At 47.0% G+C, this 21,301-nt stretch overlaps 1 protein-coding gene across 2 annotated transcripts in view; it reads left to right on the plus strand.

Moving 5' to 3' along the window:
* Window positions 1-21,301, plus strand: part of DPYSL3 (dihydropyrimidinase like 3) — a 118,788-nt gene that overhangs the window by 44,517 nt on the left and 52,970 nt on the right. Inside the window, exon 1 of one of the 2 annotated variants that reach the window (XM_062188886.1) lies at window positions 15,182-15,281. The exons of the other annotated variant lie outside the window; for it this stretch is intronic. Within the exon in view, the coding sequence (XP_062044870.1) occupies window positions 15,243-15,281 (39 nt within the window). The 5' untranslated portion in view covers window positions 15,182-15,242. Of the gene's footprint in view, window positions 1-15,181; window positions 15,282-21,301 lie in introns of those variants that run through there. 2 annotated transcript variants of the gene reach the window in all.

Raw genomic sequence — 21,301 nt, forward strand, 5'->3', positions numbered from 1 at the left:
TCTGTGCAGTCCTTGGTGTAAATAGATTCCCCAACACTGTCCCTCACCACGGAACCAGGGAGCCTTGTGCATGTGGATTCTCCCACAGTGACTGCCCAAAGTCCCAGCTGCTCCCTGAGCCTTCCCACGCAGGCTCAGTGTTTTCAAAGCCCCGCAGTCTCAGTGCTTCCACAGTCCTGGCACACAAGCCTCCCACATTCCTGAGCACCCAGCCCCCACACCCCATCAGTTTTCCCTGCGAGACTTAGGAGTCCCCACATGCCTGGTTGCTGGGTGTGGACATGAGCTGGTGCCACTGTTATGTGTGTCCAAAATGGTGCCTGCTCTTTATCGGCTTGTTACAGGATGCTGTTGCAGGGTGGTTGGGAGAGAGAAACATGCCCCCCTACTTTTTATTTCTCCTCTAGTTTGGCAGGTACACTATCCCCCACGGGGCCCCAAGCCAGATTCCCTCCAGGCTTTTCCTGTAGCTTTATCGCCAGTGGCCTGGGGTGCTGCAGTCTGGTTTCACCTCTCTCCAAAGCTGGTGTAGAGGCTCTTGGCTGCTGGGGTCCTGATTTGTGTGTGTCCACACCCTCCATGTAGGTCCACTGTGTCCCTCTAATTTAACTGGAGTTTCCTCTGCTGTTTTCTTCCTAACTCTGCCCTGAGGCTGACTCCACTTTTTTAAAACTATCATTTTCTAGATTGGAGCGGTAAGCTCCCTCCCTACTGGGCCATCTTAATGCAATCCTTATTCTACTTTTTCAACAAACATTTTGAAATACCCTCAGTGCTGACTCCTTTTAAATGTATCAACTACTCTTTCTACTTCCTAAAACTTGTTCCCATGTTTGTGTCAGTATACCCACTCAGATAGTTTTGATGCATTTTATAGATAAAGGCCATAAGTCTTAGAAGATTTTTCACATTTTTAATTCCAAAGTCAAAAAATTAGAAATGAATCAGGAAAAGCTAACAGTGTTTCACTATTTCAGTCTCTGTTGTTTTGCCTTTTATATTCATGTCGCCAATGAAAATCAGTGCCTGAACCTTTAAAACTGTCTAAGAACTCTGCTTGGAGCCAGGTAGACAGCCATTTGATATTGCACCTCCAGAGGTCAGAAATCCATGGTCTCATCTAGGGTGAGTGTGCAAAGGTGACCAGTCCAACAAAGAAGTACTCCTTTGTTGACACATCAGTTGTGAACAAGAGGCACCTGTTTCTCATTTCATAGCTCCTTTGGGAATTTGTTCTGCAAAGCCTGCGTCTAGAACCTCAGGCGTATGTCTCTGCCATTCCTACTTCTCCGAAAAGTTAGGGAACCAGAGGTTGACGAGGCCTGATGGCCTTGGAGCATTTGCTCTAGCTGAGTACAGGAAATGAGAGAGAAAACACACACTCACACAACCATGCAGCCAAAGTTACTTCCTGGAGACGGATGGGAAAGCTGGAAAATATAAACTCATGTTACGGCCTTGTGCTTGGGGCTTGGCTTGCTAGTCTGGCCTCCAACAGGAGTGAATCTCACATCCTTCATCTGGGCGTGAGCTGTTGTCCTATACAGGCAGAGATGAATCCAAATCACATGTGTTTCCATTCCTGCAAGAGTGAAATCGATTGCACTTAGCTAAAGGAAGATTCGGGGGCTCTACGACATGTTCTCAAACAGGCTTTATGGTAGTTCAGATTCTCTCTTGTGGTTCAGGGCTCAGTGGGTGTGGAGTGCAGAGTGGACTTCGGAAGGGTAAGTGCCCTGGAAATAACTCACTGCTCTCTCAATTCTGAGCGGGCACCAACAACTGCTCTGGGAATACAACCCTCATGGTTGAGATACAGAGTCCCTATTCTCAAATTCCTGAATAACTCAGTCTTCAAACAGACATCAGAAATTCAAATGACCGTAAACCAGACGGGTGGAATAAATAAATGGAAGCAATTCCTATATAAAGGAAGAGGACATGGCCCAGTTGATGGCTAACTGGAGGGTAAGTGTTGAGTCAGAAGGGAGCCAGTATCTGAGTCTAGTCGAGTATGAGCATGTGTCTGTGAGCTCAGAATATCCAGGGTTTCTAACTTTTAAAAAAATCTAAATTTGAAAGTGAATCTATAAATCATAAAATATGAGCTAAATAAAATACCTCTCCCTGTAAATATTTAACACCCGTCTTCCTGTTGCTGCTTGGACTTCATGGGAAGCAGATTCTGAGAAGAACCGGGTGTAGGAAGTTTATTAGGGAGTGTGTCTGTGCTCAGCTTCTGCTGAAGGGAAGAGACAGGAAAGCATTGGTGCTGGGACGAGTTTCGCTGTGATGTGGTCTTCACAAACTAGGACAGCCCTTTAGAGTTGTTAGCCTGCAGTGGATTTTATCTGCTCACATTAACCAGCTCTTGGATCAGGCTTCCCCAGGTGGTGGTGCTGGGGATACCCGAGACAAGGGACATTTCCAGAAAGGGTTGATGATTGACAGTTGAGAACCCCTGGGGAAATAAGTCCTTAGTCCTGGAAAGGGTCCGGGATGGAGCACCATGGTGTTTGCTACAGACCATTCCTCATACTTCTCAGATTCACTTATTTGGGTAAAGGCTGGGAGCAACAGCTCCACATGTGGAGTGTCTCTTCTCTTGCGAGTCTCAGAGCTGCTTTTCCTGGTCTTAAGACTGATAGTACCCATTACTGACCTCTCTAGCCATGCTACCTTCAGAACTTCTGGTAGTCTGAGTGATTTACTTGGCATTACCCCCTTTACCTCTAAGGAGTGGCAGGCCCTGGACAACATGCTCCTCTCAGCCTCAGGTACGTTATGGCTAATGTGCTTGTCCGTTTGTCAAAGTTGAGCAAGTTGGTACCTACAAGATCCCACATAGACCACCGAGGTGCCATATGTACTCCTCCTTGCCCTCACTGTGTGACAGCAACCCTGCCGCCTCCTTATAATGAGCATCCTGCATGGATGCTGGCTCTCCTTGCCTATTTAGTTCATGGACACTAATTACCAACAGTACCCAGGTAGCGGCCATGACTTACAGTTTGATCAGACTCCTACTGTGCCCCCTGGTGGAAGCATTTCTTCTTTGGGGAAAAAGGCACTAAATAACCTAGGATTTCAGGTCTAGGAAGCATATATTTACCACTGGAGACCCTGGCAGTGAAGATGAAAGGGACCACTTACTCCTGTTTCTTCCCTTTTGTTCTTGTTTCCCCGTATTCTTCCTTTTGGGATCCAGAACCATATAAAAGGTGTTGAGTTAGAATGTATAGGACATTCTAGAAGATGGTGCCCTATCATAACAGAGAATCTTCTCTGAATTATAGATTCGATTTTGCCTCCATTGGACCATTCTTCCATGCTCAGAATATGAACCTCTGGGCAGTGTGACTTTTGATGTAACGTGTGGATCCCATGACCGTGTAGCCTTCCTTGCATCTTGTTTGCTATTAAATAGGCCTCTTGGTCAGATGTGATGTTATGTGAGATCCCACACCAGTTCTATGAACACTCTTCAAACCCTCAAGCATTGGTGTTGACAGAGGTAACTAGCAGTAGGAAAGGAAAAGTGCATGCCTAGAATATATTCACTTCTGAAAAATGAATCAACAAACTTTGCAGTATAAAAGGGTTCCAGGGTATTGAACTGGTTACCAAGTGAATGGCTGTACCTTTGTTGGGTGTGTCATGTTGGGGAGGCAGTGGCTGTTTCTGGCAGGATGGATATTTGTTGGCACCAGTAGCTGGGCTGTCATTGGTGAGTGAAATTTTTCCCTGCATAGTCTGTAGCCTATCACTCTTTCTATTCCATTCATGTACCCATTGTGACAACATTAGCATAACCCATATCAGAGTCTGGCTGATGTCAACTGACACAATGATTTTATTTACCTCGTTTAGTGCCTCTTCTATAAGGGATGCTCTCTAGAGAGAAGGTGCAGAACATGTAACACATATATCTTCACTCTTCATGTCCATTCCCAAATACATCCACCCATGGGCTTCTATCCAAGGTCTCTTTTTCCTTGATCTTTTAATCTTTCTTTCTCTAGGCCACAATCAATTCTCTCAGCAGTTTGTATGTAATCCTGAGCCACTTTTCGTTCCATACAAAGTAGATGACTTGGTTCCCTCTCTGAAGCCATAGAAGATGTCTCATTCTTGTTGTCTTTCAGCAGCACCTTTGCATAGTGATGTCATGTGGCCATTGTCTCTTTTCAACTTGCTGTGCATACCATGCTGACCACCTGTAAGCCAGTCTCGGGAATTTTCCTTTCTCCAAAATCTGATCGCGAGAGCCACAGGTGTGTGCTAACAGAAATGTTGTAAATGACATGGGAGATGGGCCTGCCTGCTCACATAACTCACACAGACACTTCTATCCTTTTCATGGCCAATTCTGGATGTATCACTCCTATTTACAATCCATTACTACTGGGGCCACCAGATATTTTGATGTGTGAAGTCTGGTAGGACTTAAGGGATTGACATTTCTGGTTACCTTCTGTCTCTACTGAGATCCAGTAACACTACAGTAACCTATTTTTCAAATAGTTCTTTCTAGTCCTGGGAATCTAAATCACGATTCTGTAACTAGAACTCAGTGGCAACTTTTCCCACCACAGATACCTCCAGCACCATAGCAGTTATTGAGTTATGTGACCAAAGTGGCAGGTCTGTCTGTACTGCAGCCAGATCTGCTATAGAGCACTTTTCTTATTCCAGGCACCACTCAAAGCTGACAGCTTTTGGTGTAATACATTTTCAGATGTGAAATGTGTTATCTCTACAACCTGAAGAAGCCTACCAAGCTTTCTGCTTCCTTTTCTGCAGGAAGAGTTGCCCAATGCAATATTTTGATAATTAATAATCATTGAATAATTAATTATCAAAATGATTAGTTCATAATTAATCTGATGAAAGTCTCATGGCAGGCCCTCATGCATTGGACTCCTAAAATTTTACCAAGGTAAGATTACCAAGGCCCTGAATATTTGCAGACTACCTCTTTAGAAGTCATGGGTCTTACCAAAGTCTTCAGTGTTAATCAGCTTTCGCTACTTTCATTAAAATACCAGAGAGAAGTTACTTCGTTAAGAAGAATGTTTATTTCAGTTTAGAGCTTGGAGGTTCATAGTCTAAGACTGGGTGATTCAGATGTCTGGTGAGGCTGGACTACAGCAGAGGAAGAATCACACAGTGATCCAAGAAGCAGAGACACAGTGAGCACACTGTCATCTGCCTTCCATGTAGTCTCTCCTTATAATGTCATCACGTTTCAATCATGGGCTCCACCCCAGCAACCTAATCCAATACAGTCACTTTGTAATACTCTGTCTTTGGATACCATAATTGGATTAAGTTCCATCCTTAATGCATGAACCATTACTCCATTAACTGTTAACATAAGACTTTGAGGTTAACCATGTATGTGGATTTGGGGATCCAAATCCTGTTGAAACCTCAGCAAATGTACTTGTCAGTCTCTGTGCATCTGGTTCAATTTGATGCCATCAATAGAATATACCTCTGGGAAACTATGCAAGATATTCAGAAACTCTGGGTTTTTCAGATTACGTTATGATCCAGGGCAGGATGATTAGCATAGCCTGTGACGAAGAATGTTCATGTGTACTATTGTTTATTCCAGGAGTGTGCACATTGCTTTTCTTGTCCTCTTTTGATGTGAAGCACTTGTTGGCTAGTTCAATAACTACGTACAGTGTTCTTGAGGCCATGCCAGACTGGTTGAGAAAATTCTTAGAGACTGAGGTTTCAGCTGTAGACTCCAGCGCTGCTCTGGGATTTGTTGGCTCTTGCAATATCCAAAACAGTGAATTAAATGGTGATAGGAGGAGTACTGCCAGCCCTGTACCCTTCAGTTGCCACTTACCTCTGCTAATCTCTTAGGATCACACCTTTTAGCCTAAAGGGAGGGTTGGGGTCAGTTTTAGAGGCTTCTGCATGGTCTTCCCTACTTGGTCACATTTATTCTGCAAGCTAAGGAACTACATTGGAGATTTGCTAATTGCCATATTTTTCTATTTCAATGAATCAGCAAGCATTTGTGAAAATGGCCACTGCATGGATCTGTGAGCCCAAGAGGCCAAATGGAAGCCAAGTCTAGACCAGCAGCCTGGATTTCTTGCCTGGTCTCTGCATGTCTGCACTGTAGAAGAACAGCTATGCTGATGCTTCCAGTCTGCCTGGCAGTGGGAACCTGTGTCCACAAGACCTCCGGGTGTTTAGTCACCTTCCCCAGCCTGCAGTGGCTTAGGTATACGGCCATGGAGACACTAAGGGAGTGGTGACCATGTGCACTGAGCATGCTGCTGCAGGCTTCTTCCCCCTGATGACACAGCTTCCCTTTAGAAGCCTAAAAACCAGCTCATGACTTTTTTAGTGGAGAGACTACATGTAGCCTCCTGATCATCAGTCTTTATTTTGATCAATGTGCATGTCAGTTTCTTATTCCTGTTGTAACAAATTACCACATTCTTAGAGGCTTAAACCTTATAGAGTTGTTATCTTACAGTTCTGGAGGCCAGAAGTCTAAAATGAGTCCATGGGAGTAAAATCAAGGTGTCCCCGAGTGTCCTTCAGTCCTTTTGGAAACTCTATCAGAAAACCTGGTCCCTGCCTTTTCCAGCTTCCAGAAGCTGCCCACAGTCCTTGGCTAATGACTGCATCTTGACTTCCTGGACTCTGACCCTGACTTCCTTTGTCACAACTTTCCCTTCCATATTCTCTCTCTCTCTCTCTCTCTCTCTCTCTCTCCTACTTCCCCCTTATAAGGAATCTTGTGATTACATTGGACTTTGTGGGTTCTGAGGATTCGGACATGGACTTCTTCGGGGAGGGGGCGTTATTCTGTCTACTACGACACATTTTTCGGTGACTTCCATCTTTTTTTTTTCCTGGGGACATTAAACAGCTATTGAGCATCTCAGAAACTGAGGTCAGGTCTTCCTGGCTACCACCATGAGAATGGCATTTACCATGATATTTGCATGCACCTGGCTCCTGACAGTAAGTGCTGCCACCTGCCTCTGTTCGGGGGCTAGTTTTGTGACTCATTTCCCACTGCCATTCCTGCCCTAAAAAGAGATTAAATAATATTCCCTAAATTTTTGCATATGTGAATGAGTAAATAAGTGAAGTACAAGTGTGAATTTCAGTTGAGTCCCAAATTCAAGCCCCTTCACTCCTCACAAAATATCCACTTCTACTCCCATTGGTTTTCTTAGGTAGAGGTTTCAGCTGAATGGCATGGTAAAAAAGTGGTTTCAGCGGGAAAGGAAACTACTTTTATAGGGCACTGGATATAGATAAGCCTGTACCCGCAGCTGCGCCTAGATATTAAAAATCAAAATGATATGCACTGAGCTGCCTTCTTCCTCAGTCCCATGCACACCCATAACTGCAAAATCTCGGGTCTGTTGATAAAACATGACTCACAGCAGAACCTGTGGGAAAACAGAGTCTTTAAAACAAATTTCTCAAGTTTAAAGAAATCACTCACATCATAGTATCTCTTGCTACTGCAAGGGACATCTGCTAGGCCTTTCTCCATTAGTGTGACTATAACCTCACCTCAAAAGTCTAACTTTGCTGGGCCAGAGATAGGGATCAACATGCAATTTTTTATATTTCATCTGAGAGACAAATATTGAGAGATAGAGAGGCAGAGAGAGCAAGCGCCAATGCATTAGTTCACTCCCCAGCTGCCCACAACAGAGGGGGCTGGGCCAGGGCTGAAGCCAGGAGCAAGGACCTCATTCCAGGTCTCCGATGTGAGTGGTAGGAACCCAACCACTTGAGCATCACTGCTGCTTCTGAGCATTGGCAGGCCTCCAGAATGAGGGGCTGGAGCTGGGAGTTGCACCCAGGTACTGCAGCAGGGACACAAGCATCTTAACCACCAGGTCAAACACCTGCCTCAGCCTAGGACAGTTCATCCCTCCCTTCCCAACTCACCCCATAACCCTAGCTTGTATCTTTGAAGTGAGCTGCCATCAAAGCTTATGGAGCCAGCCAGAAGTCTTAACAAATGTCACCTACTGAATAAAGGAGAGAGAGCGTCCATCTGGGGAGGTGTAAAAGGCTTGCACACTTTTACTCAAGCTGGTATGAATTTGATTTTGGAATCAGCCCATGAGAATACTTTCCTGTGTCTATATTTTTTTTCCTTGGCTCATGTATATCAAATGTAAGCTTGTTTGTCAGTTTATTTCTGCTTTTAATATGTAAACATCTAATAATAGCAAGTGAATCACCACTTTGATTTTCATTCTGTAACACTGGGATTACATGACTAAGGGTTCCTTTGTTTAAATTGTAGGTAAAATTAATGAACCCAAATGACGTAATGGGCAATTCTAAGATCAAATGTTTGTTTATTTAACATTAGAATATCTTGCTTATTTCACACAGTCCTGGTATATCAATTGTGCCCCTTCAGGACAAATAGGCTTGAGAGCCTTGACCCATGAGCTCCTTGCAATAAAAAATAGAGGTGTTTACAAAAAAAAAAAAAAAAGAACTCTCCTATATTTAGTTTAGAACTCCCCTTCCCCCCAGTTTTCAAATCCAGGCCAAGGGAAACTGTTTCGCCGCATCAACACAGCAAAAGAGAAATGTGATTTTAAAAAGCAGAAAATAACGGTTAAAACTGTATAAATGGGGAAGCACTTATTTTAGATATTTTGGAAATTGAAAGGAAGACAGGGAATATTCTGGACTTTCCCATTGATTGTTCAGTTAATCACCCCTTCCCCATTGATTCTACTTGATTCTAAGCACTAGAAAATAGTTGGGGAATACAAAGATAAATAAGACCGAGTTCTTGACATAAACAAGTTTAGCAAATAATAACCATGGCATTAAAAATAATGGTATGAGGCCGGCGCCGTGGTTCAACAGGCTAATCCTCCGCCTTGTGGCGCCGGCACACCGGGTTGTAGTCCCGGTCGGGTCGCCAGATTCTATCCCGGTTGCCCCTCTTCCAGGCCAGCTCTCTGCTATGGCCCTGGAGTGCAGTGGAGGATGGCCCAAGTCCTTGGGCCCTGCACCCCATGGGAGATCAGGATAAGCACCTGGCTCCTGGTTTTGGATCAGCGTGATGCGCCGGCCACGGCAGCCATTGGAGGGTGAACCAACGGCAAAAAGGAAGGCCTTTCTCTCTGTCTCTCTCTCTCACTGTCCACTCTGCCTGTCAAAAAAAAAAAAAAAAAAAAAAAGGTATGAATTTTGCCATCTAGTTAACTTTGTACTAAGAGCTTTACATGAATAGTCTCATTTATTCTTCACCATGTTCACTCTGTTACACCTCTACACATTTGTGCCTTCCCTTCTCTCTTAATCCATTTAGATTCCTGCTTCATCTCCAGTTCCCTGGGGTTTTCTCTCTCTTCTCTGCACTCATCCAGAAAACCTTTGTTAAATTCACAGCCTCACTACTACATGCCTGTGCAGCATAGCAGTAAGTGGCCAGAAGGTAGTCCACAGTGTGCTTACTTGCGTCTGTTTCAATTCATGGGCACTCCAAGGGGAGTCCTTGGTGCTGCCAGACAGTCATGCCATGTTTCCTTAGTCCCTTTAATCTCCTGGAAAATGACTTCATAGCAACTCCTCTCCCCTTTAACTTCCAGTACTTTAGCAGATGGCAGAGAAAACAGATGCCATTGGGAGACAACTCTCTCCATGGAATTAACCCGGTTCCCTCTCTGTGCCACTAACCTACCCTCTTCTTTATCCTAGCTAAGAGCAAGCCCTACTGGGATACCAGATGTCCCTTGTGTTCTCTGTCCAAGGACTTCCATGTAGCAACTGTCTCATTTTCTCCTGCTCATTAAGTTTTTTTCTGTTGAATCAGCACTATTGGCATCTAACCATGCTTTTATTTCTCTTGACTTAGATTCTACTTTATCTGCTAGCTACTGATTCATCTCTCTTTCCTATTTACAATAAAAGAAAGTGTGAAAGGGTTGTACATTTTGTTTTATTTTTTTAAAAAGGATTCATTTATTTGTTTGAAAGGCAGAAAGAGAGAGACAGAGACAGACAAGAGAAGGAATCGTCCATTTGTTGGTTCACACCCCCAAATGGTCACAAGAGCCAGGTCTGGGGCAGGCCAAAGGCAGGAGCCAGGAACTCAGTCTTGGTCTCCCACCGTGGATGGCAGGAGCCCATGTACTTGGGCTGTCTTCCACTGCCTCCCCAGGTGCATTTGCAGGAACCTGGATTGGAAGAGGAACAACACACATAGTAGGTACTTAAAAATCATTGCTGGAATAATAACATATGGGGACAGTGCCGTAGCGTAGTAGGTTAAGCCTCTGCCTGTAGCACTGGCAGCCCATATCGGCACTGGTTTGAGTCCCTGCTGCTCCACTTCTGATCCAGCTCCTTGCTAATACACCTGGGAAAGCAGTGGAGGATGGCCCAAGTGCTTGGGCCCCTGCACCAACATGGGAGACCCAGAAGAAACTCCTGACTCCTGGCTTGGGATCAGCTCAGCTCCAGCTGTTGCAGCCATTTGAGGAATGAATCAGCAGATGGAAGTCCTTCTCTCTGTCTCTCCCTCTCTCTCTCTGTAACTCTGCCTCTCAAATAAATACATAAATAAATGTTAACCCCCCCACACACATGCACAAAACCTCACAAAACACCGTGAGGTGGGTATTAGAAGTACATGTTGTAGGTGCTTGGGTCAAGATCCTCATGATGTGACAGTGCTCTCACCCATTGGTGGATTCTCAGTTCTTGTCTTCCTGACTTTTCTTTGCAAAGTGAACACATTCTGCTCCTCAACATCCATTTGCTTCTTGACTTTCAGAACCGGTACTCTCATGGCACACTCTTTATCCCACTGGCCCATCTCCCTGCTGCTTTTCTTGATTGCACATCTCCTCCAGGAAGCTGCAGTGCACTCACTCCGTGGTCATCTTAAATATAGGGCTGTTACTTTCAATTGCACGTCATGGTGGACAAATCCCCAATTTGGCTCAGCTCCTCCCTTAGATAAAAGAACCTTACAGAAAGCCTCTCCATGTGCGCCAGGAGAGCTAGAAGCATGGGAAGGTCAGAGGGATCTTGATTCTGAGACAGGTACCAAGGTCTCTCAGCATGTCAAAGCACCGGTTTTTGGAATGTCATTTTCTGGTCCCTACAACACATTCTCTTTCACTGAGTTGCTGAAGTGAAAAAAATGTAATGTGTCCTTGATTCTTCTGTCCTGGGTAAATCTAAGTATTTTAGGCACTACAGATTTTTACTTTTTTTTTTTTTTTATTCCTGACTTCCTTTTCCCTAGAATTCAAGTCTCACGTGTCGGGAATTTTCTCTGCTTTGTCCAGATATTTGTATCCCTATTGCCTAGGTACTCATAATAGGTACTTAACAAATATTAGTTGGGTGAATTAATAATTCACAAAACACTGTGAGGTAGGTAACAGGACCCTCGTTTTCAAGATGAAGAAACCAGAGCTCAGACGGTTGAAGTGATCTGTTGCAGATCACAGAAAATGAGTGACCTGGACTGTGGACAAGGTTCCTTTCATTCCTGAGTTCAGTTCCTTAGTCTACCATTTGGATTTGGATTCTAGCCCATACTTCTCCTTTGAAAGTCACTATGAATGATTATTTTTAAGGAAATTCTTCAACACACAGCCTTTGGTCTTCTCCATGTGCTTTGAGGGGAGCTCCTTTCCAAGCCAAGCCCTGTCTCATCACTGGTCGGGTACCACGTCTCTTCTACCACGCCACTCTTGGGCCCACATTCTGCCCTGGAACTTTTAGACTGTGTTATGTGAGCAAAGTGTTTCTTCATCACCTGAAATTTACCTGCTCTGAAGTCTCGACTCCAGAAACTCTAAGAAGCCATAGAGAAAGCGAAAACAGCTTCTTTAAGATCTGGACTCCAATGCATGCCCTTTGGGTTATGAGAAAGCGCCCGCTTCACCTATTTGCTATTTCTTTAGATCTAATTTTTAAATTCTTACATTCACTGACCTAATAATTATTCAACAAGGCATACTCCTTGCCCAGTTAGAAAAGAATAGCACCCAATAATAAATGAATATGTCGTATGATAAAAAAGCACTATGAAAATCGAGAAAGCTCTGAAAGTGGCTAGCAAGTGACAGGTAGGACTCTTAATTAAGGGTATAAAGTAAACTCTTGAGAGCTGGGACTTTGTTCTTATTCACCTCTGTGATACTGGCACTTAGAGGAATAATGGCATGTAGTGAGCACAAGGTAGAAAAATGTGTGACTATTGTGATAATAAATGAATGAGTGATGGCGAAGAAGAGAGCCCAGTTAGGAGGTGACTGCCATCGTCAGGTGACTGCTGAAGGCGCTTGACACAGAGAGAAGAGGCTTGGCAGATGGAGAGCAGAGATCCGAGGCTCAGACAGAGAGACTGGATATGCTGTGTGGGCGTGGGATTGAAAGGCAGAAGTCAGGATGGGGCCAAAGCTTTGGCCTGAGCACCGCAATCCAGTAGCCACTTACTGAGTGTGGAAGCCTGGGTGCGGCAGATTTGGTGGCCAAAATCAAGTTTCTTTGGGACCAAAATCAAGTCTCTGCTTTTCCACGTCTCTCACTCCCTGTCTCAGCACTGCTGTTTCCAAGGAAAACCATTCAGAGTCACTGTACTGTAGCAAACAACCCTACTGGTTCCACTCCCGTCTTTCTTGGCCAGACACAGAGGCAGCCAGTGTTGAGAGTTGCCTTTCTTATTCCTGGAATAAGAAGAATGACATGACCGAGGAAGGCTTTTTCCTCCAAATTCATCTAAGAGGCTTTATTTTGATTTATGAAAGTGAAAGATGATTGAAGGGGGCAAAGCAGGAAAATAATAGTGTTTGTTGTACATTTCTGATGACGGCAACAGCTTGAACCGATTAGCTGGCTATTATGCATTCCTGTGCATGGCTTGTCACAGCAGTCTGACCCGGAGGAACACATCACAATTCCTATTCAGCATGATCTCCTGCATGCAAACTTGACCACAAAAACTTTAACCAAGTCTTATAATTTGAAACAACACACACACATGCGCACACACACACATAGTCATCAAGTAATCCAAAAGATGGCATAAGTCTGTTGAGAAACGAGCACTGTGGATTATAGCAAAAGAAAGAGAGGAGATAACTTGAGGCAAGAAAGGCAAAGAAATCCATGACATTTTTAAAAATATGAGCATGGTGTTTCTTTAGGATTGTAAATGTCCCTTTTTGCTTTTTAAGGAAAAAGCTTTAAGATCCTTCCCAGCCTATTTGGAACAGAACTATCTATGGAAAACATACAGTTTTGTAGGGTTTCATAGTGTGTAGTTAATTCTCTTTTTACTCTTCTAAATATAATCCTGCTCATTTGCATGCCAATCCCCACAATGCTTTGTAATTTCACAACTCCTGGCTAGTGGTCTCAGCCTCTGTGTTTTGGGAAGAAAGCACAATGCTCAGGGCGTGTCCTTGGCTCTGTCTCTCTTTTCCCCCTGCTTTGCAAAGGAGAACAGGGAGGTGACCTTTGCGTGGGTTCCTCCACCTTGCTATAGCATTACAGAGATGGAGACCGCCATGGACTTTTCCAGAGAAGGCGGCATTCAGTCCCGTCATCCGTGAATCCCCGAAAGGTGCAGTGTTGGGGGCAGGGGGTCAGTGCGTCCTTTGATTTTGTGACCGGGCTGGTTCAAGTTTCTGGCAAGGCCAGGCTGGAAGCCACGGTCCCCTCCTTCTGTGGATGCTTTATATAGCTTCACTACTGCAAGTGAGCCTTCAACTTAATGACAAGATGTCCACAAGTGTGGTTGGTCATAGGCCTGCCTTATAGAAAGGCGAATTCAAGAACGCTAACAGACTTAAGACATGCGCAGTGACATCTACGGAATCCTAGCTCCTGGGGAATTAGGATTGACAGCTGGGGAGTGCATGGCAGGGAACTTGAGAGGGCTTTCTGAATTTCGCACAGCAGGCCATTTCTTTGTTATTTAAATGGTGCATTTGGGACAGTTTTTCAGCGGAAGTCCCACCACCACCACTAAGGCCCAGACCCCACCCACAGTGGCCTCTCTAGATAGGTCTCCCTTGGCTGTTTGCTTTGAGCGGGTAGCTAAGGGACCGTCTATTCCAGGGCTCTTGCCAACGTATGAATCTTTGTGTGTCAGCCCTGCCTAAGCTGAACCCAGGGTTTTAAGCAGTGCACGCGGTGGCTTGCAGACACGCAGCACCTGCAACACCACCCACAAAAGCTATGGCTGCACAGCAGCAAGGAGCCAGGGCTCTTGCTCTCCCACTACAGGTGCTTTCTCTGTGCTACTCATAGCGCAGTGTAAATGTGCAGTCTTTGATTCTGAGAGAGGAAGGTGGTGGAGTTTCTTTACAAAATATTGCTTGGAGACTATTTAAAAAATACAATGATGTCCGCTGCTACCACGCCCCTCGCAGCCCTTTGAATGTGAATCGCGGCTTTCCAGTTTCTATTATGCGTTTTCACGGCGCTGGGGAATGCCAAGGAGGCTGGCCAGGGTGCCCAGGGTCCAGCGCCGGGTGCGCAGCCCACCTTCTGCCCTAACAAAGGCGGAGGCCGCCGCCCTCAGCCCGCGCGCGCGATGGCAGAGGACAAGGAGCCCCGGGAGGGAGGACCCCAGTCCTCTCTTCTGAAACCACGGGCGGTGCGGGTGGGACCGACCGCGGGCTGGGAGGTGGCAGGAGATGACGGCGCCCGCGGGGCCTGGGTCCTGGAGACCCGGAGCGCAAGGCGGGTCCTCTCCCGGCACCGGGGGCCCGAAGCAGCATCCCCGCCCCGGGAAGCCCCTCGCGCCCCCTGGTGGCTCCGGAGCAGGCTTGGCCGCGCCTCGCTCGCCATTCAGAATTTAAAAAAAAAAAAAGGAAGAAAAAAAGAAAAGTGGGTGAGGCAGACGCAAAGAGGGAGATCAATAGGGATAAGCGAGAAGAGGAGGGAGGAGCCGCCGATCAGCCATTCTTGTCTCACGGGGTCCCAGCTGGCACACCAGGAGCAATTCCGCGCGCCGAGCCCCGGAGCGGGGCGTGCGGGCTGGCGGCGGCGGGCGGGGGCGAGGGCACAGCGGGGATTGACTATTGTCTCTGGCAGCCGCCGCGCAGGCCGCCAGGGGGGCGGAGGCGCGCGGAGGCGGCGGCCGCGGCCAGCGCACCACTCACTCCACCTGATCTCCGGCGCGCACGAGCGGGCGCACGAGAGCAGGCAGGGAGGCCGCCGCTGCGACTGCCGCCGCCGCCACCATGTCCTACCAGGGCAAGAAGAACATCCCGCGGATCACGGTGAGTCCCGCCGCCGCCCCCCGCCGCGGCGTCCCTGGCTGCGTCCCCCGGGGAGGGTTGGGGACACGCTGTCCGGGCAGTGGAGAGCGGTGGTGGTCAGGCTGGCCGGCGTGGCGGGCGCCACCCGGACTGAGCGACCCTGGGGCTCGGGCAAAAGAAAACAAAGAAGAAACCCAGACCGTGGCGCAGAGAACTTGGGCGTGTTTGTCCTCCTTGGCCACCACCGCCACCCGGCAGCCCCCCGTAGCGCGCCCTGCTGGGACCCCCTCCCCGCTGCCCCGGGCGGAGGTGTGCTTTCTGTCCAAGGACCCTACCGGCCGGTGCGAGGTGGCGAGGTGACACCTTTCTCCAGGGCTGCTTGGCAGCCCGACCGCGCCCCTCTGCTCGCCCGGGCACCGTGGCTCTGCCCCACGCACCGCGCCGGTGGCGGAGTGCCCGGGGCACCCGTCCTCGCCGTGCGCCCGCCTTGCCTGCACTGGACACCTAGCGTGCTGTGGCGGGAATAGAACTGACCAACTTATTTTTATTTTTTGCCCTCGAGGTTTTTACCTTTTCCCTATCATTTCTCCCTCCCATTCCAAGTCAAGGCTGTTTTTAGTGCAGAATGTCGTTTGCGCACGCTGTGTGTACACGCTGCGTTCGACTGCCATTGTGTGCAAGGCCGAGTCCCCCGCGGCCGGCCGTGTCCGAGGCGCAGGGCGCAGAGGGGCCATGCCTTTATCAGCTCCAGAAACCGCCTCTGCGCCGCGGCCAGCCCGGTGCCCGCCCAGGCAAAATATCCCGCCCCGGCCTGGCGTTCCTCGCTCCTGTGCGGAAGCGACTCGGTCCAGGCTGGAAGGGGCATTTTAAAAAAGAGCCCAAACTGACATTTGTTAGCGTGGAGCAATGCAGTTGCGCTTTGTCTATGGAGAATGGGTGTGTGTGTGTGTTTGTAGTGTAGTGTAGGAATGGGTGGCTACTCCATCTTTGCAAGGCGAACAAAGGAAGTGATCAGCTGGCCCCCCTGGGAGGCTCTGCAGCTGCCCCAGGGCTGAGCCTTACCTGCCCCCTTACCGGGACCCGCCTGGCGCCAGGTTTTCCCGTGGCCCTCCTTCTGTGTGCGCTCGCTCCTCATGCTGGGCACACCCTATGCACTTGCTATCATGATCTTCCTCCCCGTGCCAGAAAAAGCCTTGTCTTGTTGCTCGTGCACTTTATTGTCAAGTGTCTGCTGTGGCAGCATCACACCTTTCTCATGCACCTGAGCATTGCACACAAATGCACCGCACCCCTACCCTCCGGCTGTCCCTGGGAGAAACACGCCCTAAGGGGAAGAGATGAGATTGCTAGGGATTTTTTTTTTTTTTTTTTTTTTGGCCAGGTAGAGGCTTTGAGAGTTTCAACTGGTCCTTTCCTATCACTAGCCGATACCATGCACTTAATATTATCAAAGCAGCGATGCTGCATAGCATTTTTCCAGTGCCAGATTTCTTTGCAGAAAGCTGTGGAAGGTAATCATAAAAAGAAAAGAACAAAAGGCAAGTGGGACAACAGCTCAGTTTTGCACTTGTTCCCCTGACTCAGGAGAGGGAAGCACAGCTCCGGGGCTCCTGCATGCTGCAGGTGTGCTGCCTGTATAGCCACTGGCTCCTACCTCCACTGTGCCTTTGCCAAATGCTCCCGTTTGGGATGGGCAGAGAGCCGATGTTTCCCCCTTCTCCTCTGAAGACTGCAGTGGTGCGTCTGGGGGACTCAGCCTGTGACAGGCATTGAGAGCCACACCCATTCAGCTAGGTATCCTTTAAACCAGCGTGGAGGAAGCGGACAGAAATTCCGCCTTGGGAACGTGCTGTAGGAGCCCCAGTTCATGTGCTGTGCCCTGATCTCAGTTCCAGGTTCACAAGGGGGTTCCCTTTTGTTTCCGTTGGGCTGATCATCCCTGGGCTACGACCTTCATTTTCAGTGTGGCTTCCATCCTTTCTCTCTGTGCGTGGGGCGTGGTGCTGCAGAGCAGCCTCTGCCTCCCAGCTGGGGCTGGGTTTCCAGCAGATGGAACAGGAGTGGACAGTGCTTGTGAATTTCTTCCAGCCAGGCTGTCTCCTATTCATTGTTAAAACCAGGGGCATGGCAGGAGGAGATAAGAAATGCATGTGCAGATTTTTCTCATGCTTTGTGTGTGAATTGCTATGAACAAAGATTCTATTCTTGAATAGAGTACTTTTGCATGTCTGCATGTCTGTCTAACATGATGGTGGTCCGCATCCTTAGTGTTGAATGGCTGTTCCTAAATTTAGAGTTGAAAACATTAAAGGACACAGGTAGACATATGCAGAAAACATTATAAATAATGTAAATAGGACATGTAGCCCCTCCTGTCAAAATTCTGGCACAGTTTTATATGGCATCATTAGGGAATTTGAATTAAAATCCCAATGCCTTCTCTGCCCCTTTCTGTGAAAGCTGCCCCACCCAGTAGCTGAAGCGCCTCTGTAACCTGGTGACTGATGGAGGCAGTCCTTCCTGACCCTGTATCCCTTCCCTCCCTAGGCACCACCCTCCCCCACTGTTTATGGGCCATGGTAGGGTTTTGACTTTTTCTCTCCCTCCCACCTATTTTTGTTGCCCTCCAAGTGTTAGAATTGTAAGATTCTGAGCCTATTGATTTCCTGGGGGGATTGCTCGGTGGCTGGTGGAATGTTCCTGGGAGTGGCTGATTCCTCTGATCATCATTGTTTCTTCTCAGTCATCTTGTGGATATCATCTATGTTCCTCCGACACCAGCCCTTGCTTCCAAATATCAGAGAGATACTGGCTGTTCTGAGTGGGTCAGCAAATGAGGCAAAGACTGGTTTCTCCTCTGTCCAGCATGGCTCCTGGCACATAGATACCTAGTGATATCAGCTAAATCAATGAATGAATGAAAAGTCATTCCCAGTCTTTAGCTCATAGCTATTGCATATTTATTTTGTGTCATGAATCCACACCATCAGAGAGATATAATAATGATCCCTATTTTATAGATTATAGAAAAAAAAAAAAAAAACCAGACAGCCATGCTTCGTGCCTGAGATCAGAGAGACAGAACTCACAACTACACCGCTGAGTGAGATCGGAGGCTGCCCCTCACCCCATATTCCTTTTGCTGCCTCTGCCTTTGCTATCACTGTTGACATTGGCAGGCCAGGGCTTTAGAGATAGTCTGTACTCCTGCTGGAACCTGTAAAGAATGCTTTCCCTGCCCCTGTCGACAAGTTCCATGGGATGGTCTCTCTTACCTTTTCTATTAAATACTTATAAGGAATGATTTTTGGAATGGATGCGGTCGTATGGAAAGTTTTGATGGTTACGGTCACTATTTTCTTCTTTTGATATCAGCAACAACTTGAAGGTGACCACAGGAGTGGGCAGGGCCCTGTCAGTCAGATTCTGGTGCTCTATCTGTCTTTTCTTATTGTAGTCATCACACACAAAATTTCATAGTTGAATTCAATCATTGGTAAGCAAAGTCAGACTGAGAGCGAGAGTTTTGGAGCAAAGCTGGAAAATAAATCGAGGTCCTGTCCAGTTTCCAGCCAAAGCTGCCCTGGTACTGCTGCTGCCTCCCAGAGGCACATGGAACTGAGATTTCAAAAGGTGTGGTTAGAGTTCCAGAGTCATGCCGGCGCTGTGGCTTAACAGGCTAATCCTCCGCCTTGAGGCGCTGGAACACCTGGTTCTAGTCCCGGTTGGGGTGCCGGATTCTATCCCGGTTGCCCCTCTTCCAGGCCAGCTCTCTGCTGTGGCCCAGGAGGTCAGTGGAGGATGGCCCAAGTGCTTGAGCCCTGCACCCACATGGGAGACCAGGAGAAGCACCTGGCTCCTGGCTTCGGATCAGCGAGATGCGCTGGCCGCAGCGGCCATTGGAGGGTGAACCAACGGCAAAAAGGAAGACCTTTCTCTCTGTCTCTCTCTCTCACTATCCACTCTGCCTGTCAAAAAAAAAAAAAAAAAAAAAAAAGTTCCAGAATCCTCTTTAGTAGGAGACACATTACAGAGAACCAGCTTTAAGCAACAACCATTGCAGAGGATGCATTTCTGCTGCTTTGGAGGTTGGGTTGTCTGTGATGTCTAGGAGCTGCTGAAGCTGTGTCCTCAGGAATATGGCTTGGAAAGTTCAATCCAGCACACCTTCGAGCTCTGGGATCTCACTTGAAAGGGTCTGATGAGAACATTGTGGGGTCATGAGAATTCGTTGCCATTGTTGTTTGGGAAGTGAAGGGGCTTTATGCATGGAGGGTACAATGGATGTGCAGAAGTAGACTGCAATCCAGGGAAGAGACCGACGCAGCCCCATCTCGGGGCTGTGCATATTTTCAACGGGAGTCACTGCAGAATGGGAGGAACATATTAGGAGAGGGAGCGCTGGACTTTGGGAGACCAAAAGAAAAGGAGTCACCCCCGGCCAGCTCTCTCCATGTAAGGCATCTTGGAAGGGAAAATCCCGAGTCAAAGACACAAGGAAAAAATATCAAACCCTTGGGAATGGGAAGCATCTTAGGTATCTATCTGATTACGGAAATCTTGGCCGAGGCGTCCATTTGTTACTTTATATTTTGAGCAGGTGTGTGATGATTCTCAGCCAAGTAATTCCTCTTTCTTAAATACTAGCAAAATGCCTCAGGTGCCTAGAGAGCTCTGAATATTGGCCATGACAGAGCCAGCTGGGCACCTGGGAGATTTCTGGAGAAATGGGTTTCCTGAGAAAATTTAGCTCTATGTGGCAGAATTATGCGTGCATAGATAAAAACACCCCTGCTTGTCTCACTGGGCTGTAGGGAGGCCCATGAACCCTGGATGTCTTCAAGATAATCAACACTGATTTATTTATAAAATCCCAGTTACTCTGGGGTGGGGAAATGAATAAGGGAAGACCACAAAATTCTGATTTAGGAAAAGAGACTGTGTAGGAAACTGCTTTTTTAAACAAGTTTTCCAAACAAAAATGAGTTTATATATATATATATAAAACGTGAGTTTCACGTTATATATATATATATATATATATATATATATAAACTCATTTTTGTTACTTTAGTTGTGTTACAATTTTCATCAAAATTATGCTTGTCATTCACTTCAACACTCCAGCGGAAGCCCTTAGAACGGCTACAAAGATCTTCCCTTAACACAGGACATTTTGCTAATTTAGCTGAAGTATGTTGTTTTTCAGTCACTGTCAGTTTCTAGCCTGCAGGGCCCCAGGCTATGAACACCGTTTCTAGCAGGTTATTTACAATTTGCTTTTTTTGTGGGGGGGGGGAGGGGTGTTCTTTGCCCTTCCCCCACTCCTTGGAAAGACATAAACTTGAATGTGAAAAAGAACAAAAACCTCTATCATACAGAGCTTTACCTATTGGAGTATTTTATAGAAACATTTTTGTTTGCTTACTACATTTGAAAAATAGCAGAATGTTAGGAATATGTGTGTTTGATTGAATCAGTGCTTCTCCTTAGCAGGACTGGAGATTTGGCCACGTCTTCACCTCCTGGATGTTAACCGCAGAGCTGAACTGCTCGCCAGTTCCTTCCCCTAAGTCACTGTCCCATCTCGCCCTTTCTCCCACTGTCCGGAAGTCAGCGGGGAACAAGTGAAGAAGAGAAGCAGGAGCCCCCGGTTTCTGACTGTTCTGCTGTCTCTCTCTCCATGGAACTCAGTTTGATTTCCCGTATGCAAACAGGCTCCTCCTCCAGAAGACAGCTTAGTAGGAGTAGGGCGAGTCCCTCAACAGGGCCTCTTCGTGAAGTCCCAATCCCTGGGTGAATATGAAGCCTCTTTCTCTTGAGAAATATTTCTTCCGTTAATTAGGCTATAGGGAGCTCGGAGGTTAGGAAGACGGGACCAAGCAGAGTGGACCTGTTATAAATAGCTCCATGTTGTGAGCACTTTGGCAGAGCTACACGGATTATCTGACTTAACTCACAACAATTCTTGATGTTATAGTTATTTAATTTATTATTTTTAAAACTTTTATTTAATGTCATTTTATTTGAAAGGGGAGAGA

The sequence above is a fragment of the Lepus europaeus genome, chromosome 4 (assembly GCF_033115175.1).
Source record: "Lepus europaeus isolate LE1 chromosome 4, mLepTim1.pri, whole genome shotgun sequence".
NCBI classification, from domain to species: Eukaryota; Metazoa; Chordata; class Mammalia; order Lagomorpha; family Leporidae; genus Lepus; species Lepus europaeus.